General features: G+C 36.9%; 1 protein-coding gene and 1 long non-coding RNA gene across 2 annotated transcripts in view; one reads left to right on the top strand and one right to left on the bottom strand.

Annotated features, from left to right (window-relative positions):
- LOC105477044 (uncharacterized) overlaps positions 1-18,749 on the top strand; it is a 144,411-nt gene that overhangs the window by 60,226 nt on the left and 65,436 nt on the right. The window lies entirely within an intron of this gene.
- The window catches only part of LOC105477043 (lectin, mannose binding 1), a 32,434-nt gene that overhangs the window by 4,967 nt on the left and 8,718 nt on the right, over positions 1-18,749 (bottom strand). Inside the window, exons 6-11 of the mRNA XM_011733360.3 lie at positions 17,716-17,839; positions 16,133-16,191; positions 14,970-15,102; positions 7,804-7,997; positions 7,601-7,671; positions 281-434 (exon numbers count right to left, since the gene is read on the bottom strand). Of these exons, the coding sequence (XP_011731662.1) occupies positions 281-434; positions 7,601-7,671; positions 7,804-7,997; positions 14,970-15,102; positions 16,133-16,191; positions 17,716-17,839 (735 nt within the window). The remainder of the gene's footprint in view (positions 1-280; positions 435-7,600; positions 7,672-7,803; positions 7,998-14,969; positions 15,103-16,132; positions 16,192-17,715; positions 17,840-18,749) is intronic.

The following is an 18,749-nucleotide window of genomic DNA, read 5'->3' as shown; positions in this document are numbered from 1 at the left end:
AAAGAAATACACCTTAGGCGATCCATGGATCAGAGAAGACATTAACACGGAAATCAGAAAATATTTTCATGAAATGATAATACAAATATTACATATTAAAAAACCATAACCGCTATGGGAGCTGTTTACACATGGAGATCTACAATGTATGGGACAATTCTACCTTAAACATTAAAAATAAGCATCAGCATTAACCAAAGGGTTACAAGATTTTCAGTAGAGTGTGAGTTCTTTCTTTCCTAGAGATTATAATTATGAAAGGAAAAGGAAACAAAGTCACCATGTTTCGCTGCACTAAGTTGTCTATGTCCCTCTTTACTGTGTGCAGGTGCTCTTTGATGTCAGCGAAGTGCTGTGCTGTCTCATAGACGCCTCCGGCAGAGCCAGGGTGCTGCATTCCACTGACCAGTCTGACGGTTTCACTCATGGAATTTCTGAAACAGAGAGACTCTTGATACAATAAAATCACTATAGAGATTATTTTTTTTCAGTCACAGATCTCCAATACTTATACCTTTTCAAGTTCAATATATTACATCCTTAAAAAAAAAAATGGTAAAGAAGTATTTTAAAAAATTGAGTTGTGTTCAAAATTGGAAAATAATTTATAAAACAACATTATGCCTTTATCTTTTACTAAAGGTCATCTAAAAATACCATGTAGAAAATACTACTAGGTAATTTGTGTTAAAACCAATAGTGTAAGTGGATATTGAATATAATGGATGATATTTTTAATGAAGTTGTAATAAATCTTTCTAGGTGTTCAGCTGTACCATAAAGGACTAGTGCCGAATGCAATCATTTCCTATAGGCACACTCACACACACAGACTTGTCTGCTCTGTAGCTGCATAGATAGATATTTCACTCATACAGCATACAGCTGGAGACTAATGGCTTTGTGACCCTGAGGACAGGGGTCACAATTCTGATTTCCTACTAGTGCCTTCAACAGCTATGGTTTAATTTGGAGGAATAAATAAATAAGTTATCTCATTGGAGTCAAATGTAGTTTAAAAAGTAAGAGCTTTACCAGAAGAAAAAAAAAAAAAAGACTCAAATTACTTAAAAATAACACTATATGTCAGACGGAATGTTAACTATAACATTTAAAAAATTATATTTGAGTTACGTGAGCAGTAAAGACTTAAAAGTAGTTACAAAATATGTCAAGTGCTTTTGAATCAATGTGTTGATTACAATTTCTTTCAATGGCACATATGCCCAAGAAAATCCATGGGGCGCTAAGCTTTTCCACTGAAAGTCAAATTAAGCATAACATTTTAATATAACTAAAATACTACCAAGACCAAACCCCCCAGAGTATATAACGTTGTTACATATCTGCATTTAAGAATTTTGCTTCCCAGAAGCATGAACTTGCTCAGTATAAATGTCTTTTTAATATACCAAAGATTGAGTCACCTAATGCGCTCCTACTCAGTCATTCATTCATTTGCCTGTTCATTCTGCTAACATTTATTTCATAAGTGCTGTGAGCCAGGGAATATTTAGGGATATAAACTTTGAAAAAAAAAAAAAAAAAAGAAATACCTGCTCTGCGGACATGCACTGTCTAGCAGGAAAGCAATGTGAAAGAAGCACAACTTTGTCTGCATGTTATGCACATGTACCCTAGAACTCAAAGTATAATAATAAAAAAAAATAAAATAAAAAAATAAAATAAAAAAAAATAAAATAAAAAGAAAGAAAGAAGCACAACTAGAGCTCTACAAAGAAAGATGCATTTAGCTGAGTGTCAAAAAATGAAGAGGACTCTCTGGGGATAGAAATGTGGAAGGTGGTCATATTTGGTTTAGAAAACAGGTCAAGTGAAAAGAGGGCTGGACAGAACCCTTGAAAAGAATACCTTTTAAGGGATGATGGAAGGAGAGCAAGTGAAGATAACTAAATGGAAGCAGAGGCCAAAGAACACCAAGAGTAAATGGTATACCAGAAGTCTTGAAAGGGATTTTGAGATGGAGAAGTGGGAAGAGGCATCAGCTGCTACAGAAAAGCTACATGCTTTCTAAGATCTCTTTCTGCTAAAAAAAAAAATTTCTATGATTCCTTAAGAATATAAAAATCCACAAAGAAACAAACCACCCTTTCCATTAAAGGCAAATATTTCCTATATCTTTACATTTTTTCTGAAGCTAAATCCTAAAGAAAAAGGTCCAGAGGACTAGTTCAGAAACTTGAGCTCAGTTTTTGTATTAACTTATTGTATGCATGACATTTGTTCTCAGTAAGTGGGAGTCTGCAAGGATTGTTAACTCCTCTAAGAAAGGGATTCTATGGATAATACAACTGGATAGCTAGGATGTCCTGACAACTAGTTACATCTTTAGATGTCCTAGTACTACTGTCAAGTTAAACATGCAAAGCACAAAAGAGTATTTAGAGTATGCTATCCTTCACAGAGGAAGAGTACTTCAGAAAATATGGGCGGGGTGCAGTGGCTAACACCTGTAATCCCAGCATTTTGGGAGGCCAAGGCGGGTGGATCACCTGAGGTCATGAGTTAAGAGACCAGCCTGGCCAACATGGAGAAACCCCATCTGTACTAAAAATACAAAATTAGCCAGGCGTGGTGGCAGGTGCCTACAATCCCAGCTACATGGGAGGCTGAGGCAGGAGAATCACTTGAACCCAGAAGGCAGAGGTTGCGGTGAGCCAAGATTGCACCATTGCACTCCAGCCTGGGCAACAAGAGCAAAACTCCATCTCAAAAACAAAACAAAACAAAACAAAACAAAACAAAACCAAAAACAAACACACAAAAAAAGAAAAAGAAAACAGGTATATACAGAAGAAATACAGGAAGAACAAACCAGAAGCTAACAGAATTGGTTACCAAGAGGGAATGGGTGGGAAAGAGCTGGAAAGAAGGGGAGAATGGGAAAGTGTTAGCAAGGATGAAGAAGCAATACACACATGCTCTGCCCCTTAGAATCATAGTATTCACATACCCAAAATACAAACAATTTAAATCAACCAGGATATAGGAGGAATATAAGCATTAACAAAGAATCTAACTGGATCCTAAATGAGTAACATCAGCCATAATGAAAGGAGTAGGGAAAAAAAGAACTACACGAAGAAACTATCTGGAAAATAGTATCTGGGCTGGATACTGTAAAGCTAGAAATAAAAGGAACTTTACATAAACTTGTCAAAAAATGTCTTTCTCACAGGGATATGAGTTAACAATTTGAAACCACTTTGTGTGTACGTATGTGCATACTCAAGTGGAACCAATAAGTAAATATGTTATAGATACAGATAGTAAGAACCAGGTTTCTCCCTGATGGCGAAAGAATTTTCAAATAAGACAAGAGGAAAAGTTAAAAATGAACTCTGCAGCATTCAGTCCAGCCAGAATCCAAAATATCTGCATAATCTCATGGTTTAAGACAAAAACAGGTTGACAGACATGGAACTACAGACTCATGTACATGCATGGGTTAGTATACATATATATATTCTCTAGCTCTGTCCACGAAGAGGTCTAGAGGTAACGGCACCGTGGTAGTAATGAGCACACCTAGTGCCCAGAGGTTGGTTTTCTTTTTTTCTTTTTTATTTCCCATAGGTTATTGGGGTACAGGTGGTGTTTGGTTACATGAGTAAGTTATTTAGTGGTGATTTGTGAGATTTTGGTGCACCCATCACCCGAGCAATATACATTGCACCCTATTTGTAGTCGTTTATCCCTCAACCCCCAACACCCTTCCCCCGAAGTCCCCAAAGTCCATTGTATTGTTCTTATGCCTTTGTGTCCTCATAGCTTAGCTCCCACGTATCAGTGAGAACATACAGTGTTTGGTTTTCCATTCCTGAGTTACTTCACTTAGAATAGTCTCCATTCTCATCCAGGTCACTGCAAATGCCATTAATCCATTCCTTTTTGTGGCTGAGTAGTATTCCATCATATATATATGTATATATCTCTCTCACAGTTTCTTTATCCACTCGTTGATTGATGGGCATTTGGGTTGGTTCCATGATTTTGCAACTGCAAACTGTGATGTTATAAACATGCGTGTGCAAATATCTTTTTTGTATAATGACTTCTTTTCCACTGGGTAGATACCCAGTGGTGGGATTGCTAGATCAAATGACAGTTCTACTTTTGGTTATTTTTTTCCTAGTATTTATTTATTATTATACTTTAAGTTCTAGGATACATGTGCGCAACGTTCACATATGCATACATGTGCCATGTTGGTGTGCTGCACCCATTAACTCGTCTTTTACATTAGGTATATCTCCTAATGCTATCCCTCCCCTCTCCCCCACTCCACAACAGGCCCCAGTGTGTGATGTTCCCCTTCCTGTGTCCAAGTGTTCTCATTGTTCAATTCCCACCTATGAGTGAGAACATGTGGTATTTGGTTTTCTGTCCTTGCGCTACTTTGCTGAGAATGATGGTTTCCAGCTTCATCCATGTCCCTATAAAGGACATGAACTCATCTTTTTTATGGCTGCATAGTATTCCATGGTGTATATGTGTCACATTTTCTATCTATCACTGATGGACATCTGGGTTGATTCCAAGTCTTTCCTATTGTGAATAGTGCCACAATAAACACACGTGTGCATGTGTCTTTATAGCAGCATGATTTATAATCCTTTGGGTATCCCTTCCTTACACTTTACACAAAAATTAATTTAAGATGGATTAAAGACTTAAATGTTAGACCTAAAACCATAAAAACCCTAGAAGAAAACCTAGGCAATACCATTCAGGACATACGCATGGGCAAGGACTTCATGTCTAAAACACCAAAAGCAATACAACAAAAGCCAAAATTGACAAATGGGATCTAATTAAACTAAAGAGATTCTGCACAGCAAAAGAAACTAACATCAGAGTGAATAGGCAACCTACAGAATGGGAGAAAAGTTTTGCAATCTACTCATCTGACAAAGGGCTAATATCCAGAATCTACAAAGAACTCAAACTAACTTACAAGAAAAAAAACAATCCCACCAAAAAGTGGGCGAAGGATATGAACAGACACTTCTAAAAGAAGCCATTTATGCAGCCAACAGACACATGAAAAAATGCTCATCATAACTGGCCATCAGAGAAAAGCAAATCAAAACCACAATGAGATACCATCTCACACCAGTTAGAATGGCAATCATTAAAAAGTCAGGAAACAACAGGTGCTGGAGAGGATGCGGAGAAATAGGAACACTTTTACACTGCTGGTGGGATTGTAAACTAGTTCAACCATTGTAGAAGACAGTGTGGTGATTCCTCAGAGGTTGGTTTTCAAATACCTTTTTCAAGAAAAAGGAACCAGGGCTCACTGAGGGCAGAGAAAATACAAGATAACCCTAGAAGATAGTGCAGTATCATAAATTTTTTAAATGCTCAATAAAAGATGGGGGCTTGTTGAGAGAACAAAGATGACAACATGAAGGAGCTCAGAATGACCATACCTGAAACGATCTGAGCAGCAAAATAAGTAAGAGTGTTGGATTGTAACCTATGGAATAAACATCCATGAGTCTGTAGTGATCTAAATAAATAAATGGGAGAGAAAGGATGGTTGGTCCTGACAGCAGAATTCCAATGAGCAAATGTAGAGGGAATTATAGAAATATAAACATCAGGGCCAGGTGTGGTGGCTCACGCCTGTAATCCCAACACTTTGGGAGGCAGAGGCAGAAGGACCGATTGAGCTCAGGAGTTTGAAATCAGCCTGGGCAACATGGCAAAATCCCAAATCCAAAAAAAATAGAAAAATTAGCTGGGTGTGGTGGCATATATCTGTAGTCCCAGCTACTCAGGAGGCTGAGGTAGGAGGATCATTTGAGCCCAGGAGGTTGAGGTTGCAGAGAGCTGTGATTGCATTACTGCACTCCAGCCTGGGCAACAGAGCTGGACCCTGTCTCAAAAAAATAAATAAGCAAATAAATAAAAAATGAAAAGAAAAAATAAAGTCAGCATTTGGCAAAAACCACATTCTTGTTTCAGGCAAGAAACATCAATGGATGCTAAAATGAATGAGCAGAAGTTTGAAATGGATACTTACATAGTCTCAAAGTACCTTCTCCAAAATATTAACCACAAAGGGAAATACAGTAACTTTAAAGTAGATAGCGATAGGAAACCACCATAACCAAGTGATCATGGCCAACATCATCAGTAATATCTTATCAATCTTATATAATAATATATACACTACATATTATATAACATATACTATATATAACATATTATATATAATATCTTATCAAAATGTGGAATTTCCATCCAACCAAACCCAAATCAAAAGGTATTAACTGATTAATGCTCTTGGAAAATGTCAAGGTCATGAAAGACAAGGAAAGATGGAACTACTGCAGACTGCAGAAGGCTAAAGAGAAAAAATCACTAAATGTAATGTGCGATTGTGGATAGGATCCTGGAATAGAAAAAAGGCGTTGGTGGAGAAACTGATAAATTTTGAATAGGTCATTAATTTAGTTGATTGAACTGTATCAATGTTAATTTCCTGGTTCTGACAATTATATCATGGTTATGTAAATTAGAGGAAGATGGGTGAAGGATGTACAGAAACTTCCCATACTATTTTTGTAGCTTCTGAGGTCTAAAATTAGATCAAAATAAAAAGATTTTTTAAAAGGTTGTGTTACATGATCCAGTCTATTTCTAAAAGGATTCTATTCATTAAACTATTTGAAGAGCTAAACTATTCATTTAGCATCATAAATATTTCAATGAGTTCACATTATGAAGATTTTTTTAAATACAAAGAGAAAAATTGAAGAAATATAAATTTGCAGTTGTAAGTTAAGTGCCTTTAATCTCTAGATATCAGATAGAATCACCTTCTGTTTGATCTAACTCTGTTTAATTCTCCAGTCCTAAAGAACTCACTTTGACATTCTTGTTTGTCAAGGGTTATACAGGTTGGGACAGTGCTCTAAAATGTTAGGTTATGGAAACATGACACTTTGGTTTGTTATCTGTGCTCCAGGCATTGAAAGCTGTTAATTATCTGCATAAGTCAATCATTCTCATTAGAAATTTACTGTTCAACATTCTAAGGACACAATTATCTCCTCTCTGCTCCAACTCTGTCCAGTCTCTCTGACAGTAAAAGACGGGAATGAAAAAGAGGTAGTCACACATACTACATTCAAAATGGTTTCATTTCATCAAAAAGAATTTCCTGCATCGGGTCTGCTTCTATTACAGTCTTACAATGCTACACATATTTATTCCCCTAGTACTTTTCATAAAATTGTTATATATTACTTCATATTCTTTTTATATTTTATAAATATAAGAACACACCTGGCTCTGTCAAGTAACTGACAAATCTCCTATTTTTTTAAAAGATGCCAAAACCATTTTTTCTTTTCCAGCTCTGAACAATTAAAAACTTTAGACATGTTTGCAGTTTTTAAACATTAAAAGTTGCTGTATTTATGGTCCCCTATTTGCAGAATGAATCTAGAACAGGATTCTTACCCTCATGCAGAAATCTTACAATATACAGTGCTTGCACACCTAAAGTCACAAATTTAGGATACAAAAATCACATAACACACAGACACTACTTTTACATACTTACTTCATTTCATTTACTTGTCTCAGAATCTCATGCTGAGTTTTCACAACAGTATCCAGTTCTTGTTGAGAGATCTGGAGGAAGAAACAATGACGAGCAAGCTGAATAATCCACATTCTATGAGCACATAGTACAGTAGCCCTTCTTCTTTACTTCCCTTCCAGCAAAGGGTAAATGAGGCACATGTGCATATTCTGCAAGCCCACCTGCCCATGCTGCCCGGGCATTCCTGCTCCTCTTTTAGAGATTTCCTCTGTTAAGGAAGAAACATATCTTCTCTGTTCATCAAGAATCATATCTAACTGCCGGTTCAGCTGCTTGATTTCAAGATGAATACGATTTTGTCCTTCAAAGACTTGTCTTAGCTCTCGATCTCCTACACTCTCAAATATTTCCTCCGCTGAAAAGGAAATAAAAAAAAATGATCAGTCACCTACACATATGTAAGTTTCAAAATACCATAAGTGACCAAAGCGCCAACATAGAGCAAAATTAGAACATCATCATCAGAGCGGTACAATCTCCCAAACAGAAAACATGCAGATAATTGATTTAATAATGATTAAATTATTTGTTTTCTGCCATTTCAGGTGATTGAACACTTATTATAAACTGGGTTTAAATTATTTAAAAATAATTTTTCTTAGAAAATCTCAGGAGGGAACAAAACGGCTAACCAGATGCAGGTAGTATGTGCCTCCTCCATGGAGAAAAACCAGAGTAGTAAGTAGATACTTGCATTTCAAATAGATTGCCTAGGAGAGAATGCTAGGACTCATCAGAGAAGAAATAGGAAGCAGCAAAATAAGTAAGGAGAGAGTCTGAGGCAGCTTGCCCAGCCAGGAGCTGACTGAGCACCAGAAGAGGCTCCTAGATGATGGGAAACAGTAAGAGACAAAACCTCAGGCCCCTGCAGTCCAAAATGGGCTTTTATGATCCTGGCTACAGAAGAAACCCTTGGCCCACTAAGGCCTTGGGCTGGACATATGGAACTGCCTAAATATGGCACAGAGATGTTGCTCCATAAAGGGAGATCACTTGGAATCCCACAGGCATTCGAGCCTAGAACAGCTCCAGTTGGGCACTACTGCTGATAGCCTAGATACCGGGGATCTACAGACATGGCTGCAGCCACTGCAATGTTCCAAGGAGAGAAGGGGGGACACACTGGTCACTCCTATGCACCCCTAGGAAGGTCCCTACTGCCTTGCTGAAGTGTGCTGCTGATACTGAGACATGAGCAGACGGCACTTCCCACAGCTTCTTGTCCATGCTGCTTGCCTGGGAGGGACCCTACCCTCTCTGGTCCCAGACCCAAGGTGAAATATTGAGAGTTTAATGGAAGGTTGTGCCCCACCCTCAGGCTATGTTTGGGCTGACAAGGCTGTAGCTACCACCTGGCCAAGGAGAGACAGGGAAACCAGGCTCTTCTATGCATATCTAGGACAATACCCACTGCCCTGCAATGGACTCTTGTGAAACAGATGTGGGCAGACTGCACTCCTTAACAGTTTCTTGCTCATGACACCTGGCTAGGAGGGTCCCTGCTCTCCTTGGTCCCAGGCACAAGGCACAGTTTTGAGAATTTCATGCTGAGCTGTGCCCTGCTCTTAGTCCGAGTTCAAGTTGATACAGCTGCAGTTGTTGCCTGGCTAAGGAGAAAAACTAAGAAAATAATCGATGAAAGTTTCCCAAGTCTAGCAAAAAAGTTAGATATCCAGATACTGGAGGCTCAGCAATCCCCAGAAAAATATATTGCAAAAAGGATTTCACTACAGCATATTATATTCAGAATGTCTAAAGTCAATGTGAAATAATTCTAAAATTAGCAAGAGAAAAGTACTTAAGTCACTTGTAATGGAAATTCCATCAGATTAACAGCAGACTTTTCAGCAGAAACCTTCCAGGCCAGAAAGGAATGGGCATTCTCAAAGTGCTAATAAAAAGAAAACTGTCAGCCAAGAATTTTATATCCTGCCAGAATCAGCTTCACAAATGAAAAAAAAATAAAGCCTTTTCCAGACAAGCAAATGCTGGGGAAATTTATCATTACTAGACCAGCATGACAGGAAATGCTCAAAGTGGTCTTAAACATGGAAACAAAAGGTCAACATTCACCATGATAAAAAGAGAAATATAAAAGTTCTTATAAAACAATCACACGTGAGGAAGATGTAGGAATCAAATGGTAACATGACAGAATTTCATCAAATGACAAAGACAAAGATGGAAAAGAAGAAAGGAACAAAGAATTTATAAGACAACTTGAAAATAATGAACAATATGACAGGAACAAAGCCTCCTATATCAATATTAACCTTGAATGTAGATGGATTAAATGTTCCACTAAAAGATACAGACTGGTAGAATGGATTAAAATACATGGCACAACTATATACTGCCTACAAGAAACTTACCTTATCCATAAAAACACACATAGACTGAAAGTAAAGAGGCGGAAAAATAGTCCAAGCAAATGGAAACCAAAAGTGAGCAGGAGTAGCTATACTTAGATAAGACAGACTTAAAAAAGAAAAGACAAAGAAGGTTATTATATAATGATAAAGGGATCAATTCAGCAAGAAGATATAACAATCCTAATTTATATGCACCTAACATTAGAGCATCGAAATTCAGAAAATTGTCACTAGAACCAAAGAAAAAGAAAGACAGTAATGCAATAATAGTGGGAGAATTTAACACCACACACACAACACTAGATAGATCGAGACAGAAAAATAACAAAGAAACATTGGGCTTAAATTGGACTTTAGACCAAATGGACTTAGACATTTACAGAACTTTCTACAATAACTATGGAATATACATTCTTTTCACCAGCACACAGAAGACTCCCCGACACAGACTACATATTAGGCCACAAAATAAGTCTTAGCAAATTTTGAGAATCAGAATCATATCAAGTGACTTAGACCACAATGGTGTGAATCTAGAAATCAATACTAAGAGGAACTTCAGAAACTAAACACACACATGGAAATTAAACAGCATGCTCCTGAACATTCACTTTGTCAATAAAGAAATTAAGACATAAATGTAAAAATTTCTTGAAGTGAATGAAAATGGAAAAACAACACACCAAAACAGCAAAAAAAGCAGTGTGAAGAGGGCAGTTTACAGCATTAAATGCCTACATCAGAAAGTGGAAAGATCAAAACAATCTAACATTATACCTCAGGAAACTAGAAAACCAAGAACAAACCAAACCCAAAGTTAACAGAAGAAAATAAATAACAAAGATAAGGGCAAAGCTAAATGAAAGAGACAAAGAAATTAATAAAGGATCAACAAAACAAAAAGCTGGTTCCTTGAAAACATAGACAAAATCGATAAACCGCTAGCTAGACTAGGCAAGAAAAGGGAGACGATCCAAATAAACACAATCGGAAGAAAAGGAGACATTACAACAGATTCCACAAATATACAAACGATCATCAGAAACCATTTGAACAACTATACGCTCACAAACTAGAAAACCTAGAGGAAATGGGTAAGTTCCTGGAAACATACAACTTTCTGAGATCGAAACAGGAAGAAACAGAACTCCTGAACACACCAATAATGAGTAGCAAGACTCAATCAGTAGTAAAAAAAAAAAAAAAAAAAAAAAAAAAAAAAAAAATCTTACCAGCCAGGACTAGATGGATTTATAGCTGAATTCTATCAAACATATCAAGAAAAACCAATTCTCCTGAAATTATTCCAAAACTTTGCGAAGAGAATTCTCCCTAACTCATTCTATGAAGGTGGTATGACCCTGATACCAAAACCAGACAAGGCCACAAAAAACAGAAAACTACAGACCAATATCCCTGATGAACAAAGATGCAAAAATCCTTAACAGAATACCAGCAAAACAAATCCTACAGCACATCAAAAAGATAATACAGCACAATCAGGTGGGATTTATCCCAGGGATGCAAGAAGGGTTCAACAATACAAAAAATCTATATATATGATACACCACATAAACAGAATTAAGAACAAAAAACATGATCATTTCAACAGACTCAGAAAGGGCATTCAATAAAATTCATCATCCCTTCACGATAAAAATCCCCAATGAACAGACCTCAACATAATAAAGGCCACATATGACAAACCCACAGCCAGTATCACACTTAACAGGGAAAAGTTGAAAACATTCCCTTTAAGAACTGGAACAGGATAAGGATGCCCACTTTTATCACTTTTATGTGTAAAAACATAATACTAGAAGTCTTCACCAGAGCAATCAGGCAAGAGAAGAAAATAAAAGGCATTCAAACTGGAAATGAGAAAGTAACGTTATCCCTTTTCACTAATGATATGATCTTTTATCTAAAAAACCCTAATGACTTCACCAAAAAAACTCTTAGATTTGATAAAGGAATTCAGTAATGTTTTAAGATAAAAAATTAATGTATAGAAATCAGTAGCATTTTCATATACTGATAATGATCTCGCCAAGGACAAATCAAGAATGCAATTCCATCTACAACAGCTGAAAGAAAAATAAATCACCTAGAAATACATTTAACCAAGGAGGGGAAAGCTCTCTATAAGCAGAACTTCAAAACAACGAGAGAAATGGTAGATGACACAAACAAATGGAAAAGCATCCCATGCTCATGAATTGGAAGAAATCAATATTATTAAAAGGATCATAATGCCCAAAGCCATCTACTAGTTCTAGACACTCCCTATCAAATTACTAATGTCATTTTTCACAGAATTAGAAAAAAATTCCTAAAATTCATACAGAACAAAAAGGAGCCCAAATAGCCAAAGCAATGCTAAGCAAAAGGCATAAACCTGGAGGCATCATATTACCTGACTTCAGATTATACTACAAGGCTAAAGTAACCAAACCAGCACAATACTGGTATGAAAACAGACACATAAGTCAATGGAACAGAACAGAGGACCAAGAAATAAACCCACAGACCTACAACCAACTTATCTTCAACAAAGTCAACAAAAATATATACTGGCGGAAAGACACCCTATTCAATAAACAGTGCTGAAAAAATTGAATAGCTATATATAGAAGAATGCAAGTGGACCCATACTTCTCACCATATGCAAAAATTAACTCAAGATGGATTAAAGATCTAAACACAACACCTGAAACCATACAAATCCTAAAAGAAAACTGAGGAAAGACTCTTCTGCATATTGGCCTAGGTAAAGAATTTAGACCAAGTACTCAAAGGCAAACACAAGAAAAACAAAAATAGACAAATGGGACTTAAAGCTAAAAAGCTTCTACACAGCAAAAGAAACAATCAACACAGTAATCTAACCTACAGAATGGGATAAAATATTTGCAAACTATGCATGCAATGAAGGGCTAATATCCAGAATCTTCAAGGAACTCACAACTCAAGTGAAAAACAAAAAGCCCATTAAAAAACTGGGCAAAGAGCATGAACAGATATTTTTCAAAAGAAGACACACAAGTGGCCAACAAATAAATGAAAAAATGCTCAACATCACTAATCATCAAAAAAATCCAAATTAAAACCACAATGAGATACTATCTTACATAAATCACAATGGCCATTACTAAAAAGTCAAAAGACAACAGATGTTGTCAAGGATGTGGAGAAAAGAGAATGCCTGTATGCTGTTGGTGGGAATGTAAGTTAGTACAACCTTCACAGAAAATAGTATGGAGAATTCTCAAAGAACTAAAATTAGAATTACCGTTTGATCCAGCAATTCCACTACTCTACTGGGTATTTACCCGAAGGGAAAGAAATCATTATATCAAAAAGATACCTGCACTCATTCATTTATCGCAGCCCTGTTTAAAACAGCAAAGATATCGAATCAACCTAAGTGTCCATCAACAGAGAACTTGATAAAGAAAATGTGGCATGTGTGCATATATATGTGTGTATATACTATAGACTACTACTCAGCCATAAAATAAGAATGAAATCATGTCTTTTGCAGCAACATGGATGGAACTGGAAGCCATTATCCCAAGTGAAATGACTTAGAAAGTCAAATACCATATATTTTCACTTATAAGTGAAAGCTAAACAATGGGTACAAATGGACATATGGAGCAGAATAACGGACCCTGGAAACTACAAAATGTGGGAGGTGAATGAAGGTTGAAAATTACCCACTGAGTACCATGTTCATTAGGGTGAGAGGTACACTAAATCCCCAAACTTCACCACTATGTGACACAAGCATAAAAGAAATCTGCACTTGTACCCCCTAAATACATAAAAAGTTAAATAAAATAAAAATGGAAAAATATTTCTCTTTCATATGCACTGTGTGATTCTACTTATAGGAATAGGCAGAACTAATCTACAGTGATAACAATAAAAATAGTGATGGGCTCTGTGGAGAAGGTGGCTGACTTTAAGGAGGCATGAGGGAACTTTCTGGGATGATAAAAATGTTCCGTACACTGATCTGGGTGATGGTTAAATGGGTATACACATTTGTCAAAATTTACCAAACCATACTTTTCAAACACTACAGTCAGCTTCAGGATATACTCACAAATTGTATGTGATGATGTTTAAAACAAATTCAAAATAAGAATGACCTTTATGATTCATTTTTCAATTCATTAAGTCTGACTCATACTGTTGATCATTAAGAGAACTGCATACTACATAGAGTTCAAATGCTAGCCACAGCCTTTATTAAGTACACCTTTGATCCCTTACGCTGCCAGGGAACAATTCACATAAAAAGCTAGCAGATAATATAAAGTCCCTCAATTTGGCCTTAAAATGTTTTCTTTTTGACATTAGCACACTCAAGTTCTTAATAACATTGGCTTAGACTAGTATTTTATAATTTTTATCTATACAGTCCAGGATTCTATTGAGTAGTATGGGGAGGAGAAGCAGGTATCATGTCACATTACTTTCATAACAGTTTTGATAGATTTTAAGGATTACCTCCACACTATAAGGTAAATATGTGTCACTAAAAGCAAAAACATAAACTTTTGATGATTTCATTCAAAAAATATTTACTGAACCTGAACTACTAGGTTAGCATTGTTTTGGACTTCTTTTTAGGCTTAGTGGACACAGCAGTGAATACAGCAAACAAAATCCCTGTTGTCAGGGAGCTTTCACTCTAGTGGTTCCATTCGTCCAAATAACCATGGTACTCTCTATTTCATACATGACTAAGCCACATTCTCACTGGCAAAAATGCCAGTCTCCCGACTCTTAAAGACTAAAGATTTGCTCCTAAATTGTTTCCAGAAATCACTTGGAATGTGCCTGTTCAGAGAGCAGGGATGAGCCAGGCAACAGAGACTCAAGCATCCATGATCATCAGTCCCCAGCCCTGCTGCGGCACCCATGCCAGCTTCGCTACAACTCACCAGGCTGCCCTTGGAGGTCGGGGTGGCCCTTCTGGAATTCCTCTTTTTTTTTATCCAATTCTTGTTGAAAGTGCTCAAATTCCTCCTGATACTTTTCTTTTTCCTTTTCTGAAATTTCTTTATCTGGTGTGGGCTTTTTTTGGAGTTTTGGAATAGATCATAAAAAAGATAAGAAAATCATTCAGATACCTCTATATATGTTATTTTTCTCATTTTAACTATTCTACCACTAGCTGAAAGGTTAACATAAAAATACATTCCTTCTTGACTTAAATGATAGCAAATTTACTCTCTCTTTCTTTTTGAGACAGAGTCTCACTCTGTCACTCAGGCTGGAGCGCAGAATCGTGATCTCAGCTTGCTGCAACCTCTGCCTCCCAGGTTCAAGCAATTCTCCTTCCTCAGCTTCCCGAGTAGCTGGGATAACAGGTGCCTGCCGCCAGGCCCGGCTAATTTTTTTGTATTTTTTAGTAGAGACGGGGTTTCACTGTGTCATCCAGGCTGGTTTTGAACCCCTCAGTTCAAGAAATCTGCCCACCTCGGCCTCCCAAAGTGTTAGGATTATAGGCGTGAGCCACTGCACTGGGTCCCCCCTTTTTTTTCTTTTTTGAGCTGGAGTCCTACTCTGTCGCCCAGGCTGAAGTGCAGTGTCTTCACCTCAGCTTACTGCAACCTCTCCCTCCCAGGTTCAAGCGATTCTCCAGCCTCAGCCTCCTGAGCAGCTGGAACTACAGGTGTGCACCACCACGCCTGGCTAATTTTGTATTTTTTAGTAGAGACGGGGTTTTCACCATGTTGGTCAGGCTGGTCTCAAACTCCTGACCTCAGGTGATCTGCCCATCTGAGCCTCCCAAAATGCTAGGATTACAGGCATGAGCCACTGCACCCAGCCTACTCTTGCCTCTAATAATAACCACTACCATTTACTGAGCACTTGCTGTAAGTGCACTGTCTCAATCCTTCAGTATCCTGAGGTGGCCAGTACAAACATCTCTGTTTTAGCAATTGAGAAATGAAGCGTTACAGAGGTTCAGTCACCTGCACAAGACCACATAGCAGTAACTGGCAGAAACGATCCAAACCTAAGTTAGTCTTCCCAAACATTCAGCTAAAAGGCAAAACCACTAAACTGATAAAGTTTTTGAAAAAATGTGTAAAATTACCGGCTCTTTTCCAGGTTCAGTCAACTGGAAAGTCAGAAAAGAAAGGACATCATGGTCATCTACAAATTAAAAAAAAAAAAAAAAAGTCTGAAAAAGTTCCATAGGAGATTACTTTTATCATTGTAAATGTATTTTATCAGTATTTATTGCTTTAAATAAAAATAACCAGGGAGGGAATTAACAAAAATTAGCTCTAATTTGGTAAGGGCAATGGCACCTTGTGAGCTTAGAGACAAAAATTCACCTGAAAGATTTATATTAGAAATAACCCAAAACTCACTTTCTTAAACCCTAAATCAGAACATTTAGCAATGCTTAACATATAACAGATGTTTAATCAATGTCTGATAAGAAACGAACAAACAAATGAAGGGTCAAAAGTCCAAACTCCTTATTCTGGTCCCAAGATCCTCCATGGTTTCCCACATATCTCCTTCATGGACAACGTCCCAGACAAATGAGACAAAATCCTGGTCTCCACATACTGCTGGTACCTGTATGTCTCTGAACCTTTCTTAGAGCGCATACCACTTTTTGTCTTACTTTATTTGTTTCTCTCACATGGAAGATATTAATAATTTTATCTTACTGAAAATTGTATCAAAAAATCAAATTCAAGCTGTTTAAGCCAAAAGCACCAGCTCAGCAAATCAAACCTTCTAACTCTTAACTAAAATACCAATCCTGGCTAGTCGCATCCACCAATCAAGAGCAATTAATATCAAGCGTACAGCAATCTTTATGCTTTGTACTGTTTTTATGGAACCTAGAGATGTAGACAGATTCAAAAGAAAACTACAATACTGTAGTGTAGATTAAGAAACTGTGTTATGTGATAGGGCACTGAACCTGGAGTCAGAAATCCTGGCCGAGTCCTGCCTGGGGCTGACCATTAATTGGCCACACGATCTTCAGAAATTTCTTTCACCTAAAATTTGGCAAGTTCTTCTAAAAATATGGAAAATATGATCTTCCCTCCCTTCTTCTCTGGGTTGTCTGGAACAATCCATGTATTTGAAAATATTTAAAACTACAATGTATCATATAAACATAAAATGGCATTGACATTGAATGGTAATTTGTCACCTTATGTGGAAAAAAATGGTAACTATGTTTTTGTTTAAAGTTTAGGTGCCAAATAACCTTGCCTTAGGTTGCCAAATTCATTTATATGTGATGTGACAATGATCAGGATCCTAAAACACTTGGCAATTAACCTTTTTGTGGATGTGACTAGCCAAGATTGCCATTTTAGTTAATTGTCATGTGGTTTGATCTGCAGCTTTTAAGCCTGCTGACTTTGATAGCCTTTAAATATGTCTCCTTCACTATAAAATAGCACCCAAACTGATGCTCTAATTTACACACTTGTATACAGCCCCAGTTAACTGTACACCTACAGAACAATATAAGTAGAAAATAAGCAATCTCAACAGACCAAAAGACTGGCACAGCAGGCAATGGGAAGGTTCCAAACAGTCTTAAAAAGTTATTAGTATAAACAAGTCTACATATCCCTAATACACTATTCCCAATAAAACACAATTCACAAACTTTTAATATTATCAGACTGCAAGATTTACCTGCAAGACCTCCAGTTGCAGCAGATATTCCAAAATGCCCTTGTGCAGGGATAATCATATTTTCCACTTTGGCACAAAATTCATAATCATTTTTATCTGGTGTAAAGCCATTATTGATCATTACCTAGAAAGATATATCATAGCTATAGCTTTTACAAAAGACATTAGAAAATAAATTTCAATTAATCCATTTTATGACTAATACTATTCAATTTTATTTCATTAATTACAAACGGTAATTTAAAATAATGTTTTTTACTTGGTGTCAATATATAATACATTTTACTTAAAAAAATTTTTGCCCCACTATGTGTCAAACGTTAAAAGAGAGAAAAATCTGCTAACTTTCTATGCAAACTTTTCTAAAATAGAATGTGGTTTGCCTTCTCTCAAGAAGACCTAGGGAGTCACCATTACTCTCTTGGAATGGTTCATGCAGTAGAGGGATCAGACTTGTTTTCAGATTCCAGTGACAGCTAAAACCAAGAGGTTAAATTTACAATTTTACCTGCTGCTGGTTGAAAATTAAATAGATTGCCTCAACAAGTAGTGAGCTCCTCTGAATTAAATTAGTGAGGTAACTGGACTGTCACAGGTTAGCAGAGAGCAAAAGTGACAGAAGTCACACTGACAAGGCACAGAAGGAAAAAACTAAAAAGATGTATGTTTCTACTCTGCAAAATGTGTATTTGAAGGAATGACCCTAAATTTCTTGGCAGAATCTTAGAATCCTAGGCAAGCACTGGACCACCTGACACATGAATGCTTTTCTCATTATCCCAGTCAAGCAGTGGTTCAGCTTCTTCAATACATTTCACTTCCAACAACCCTCTCACGAGTCCCACCCTAAACAACAGTCACTGAGGTTCAGGGTGGATGCAGAAGGAGCAGGACCATGGCACCAGAGTAAGGGCACTTGTGTCATTACTTCTAGAGTCAAAATTTTGTCAGAGACTTAAGATTCAGTCACAGAGGCAAAATGTTATAGTATTCTGTTCAAATTTTCAGCAAGAGAATAAAATCTGTCAATATGA

Source organism: Macaca nemestrina, chromosome 19 (genome assembly GCF_043159975.1).
Source record: "Macaca nemestrina isolate mMacNem1 chromosome 19, mMacNem.hap1, whole genome shotgun sequence".
NCBI classification, from domain to species: domain Eukaryota; kingdom Metazoa; phylum Chordata; class Mammalia; order Primates; family Cercopithecidae; genus Macaca; species Macaca nemestrina.
Note: the sequence above shows the minus strand (reverse complement) of the source record. Positions and strands in the feature narration are given on the sequence as shown.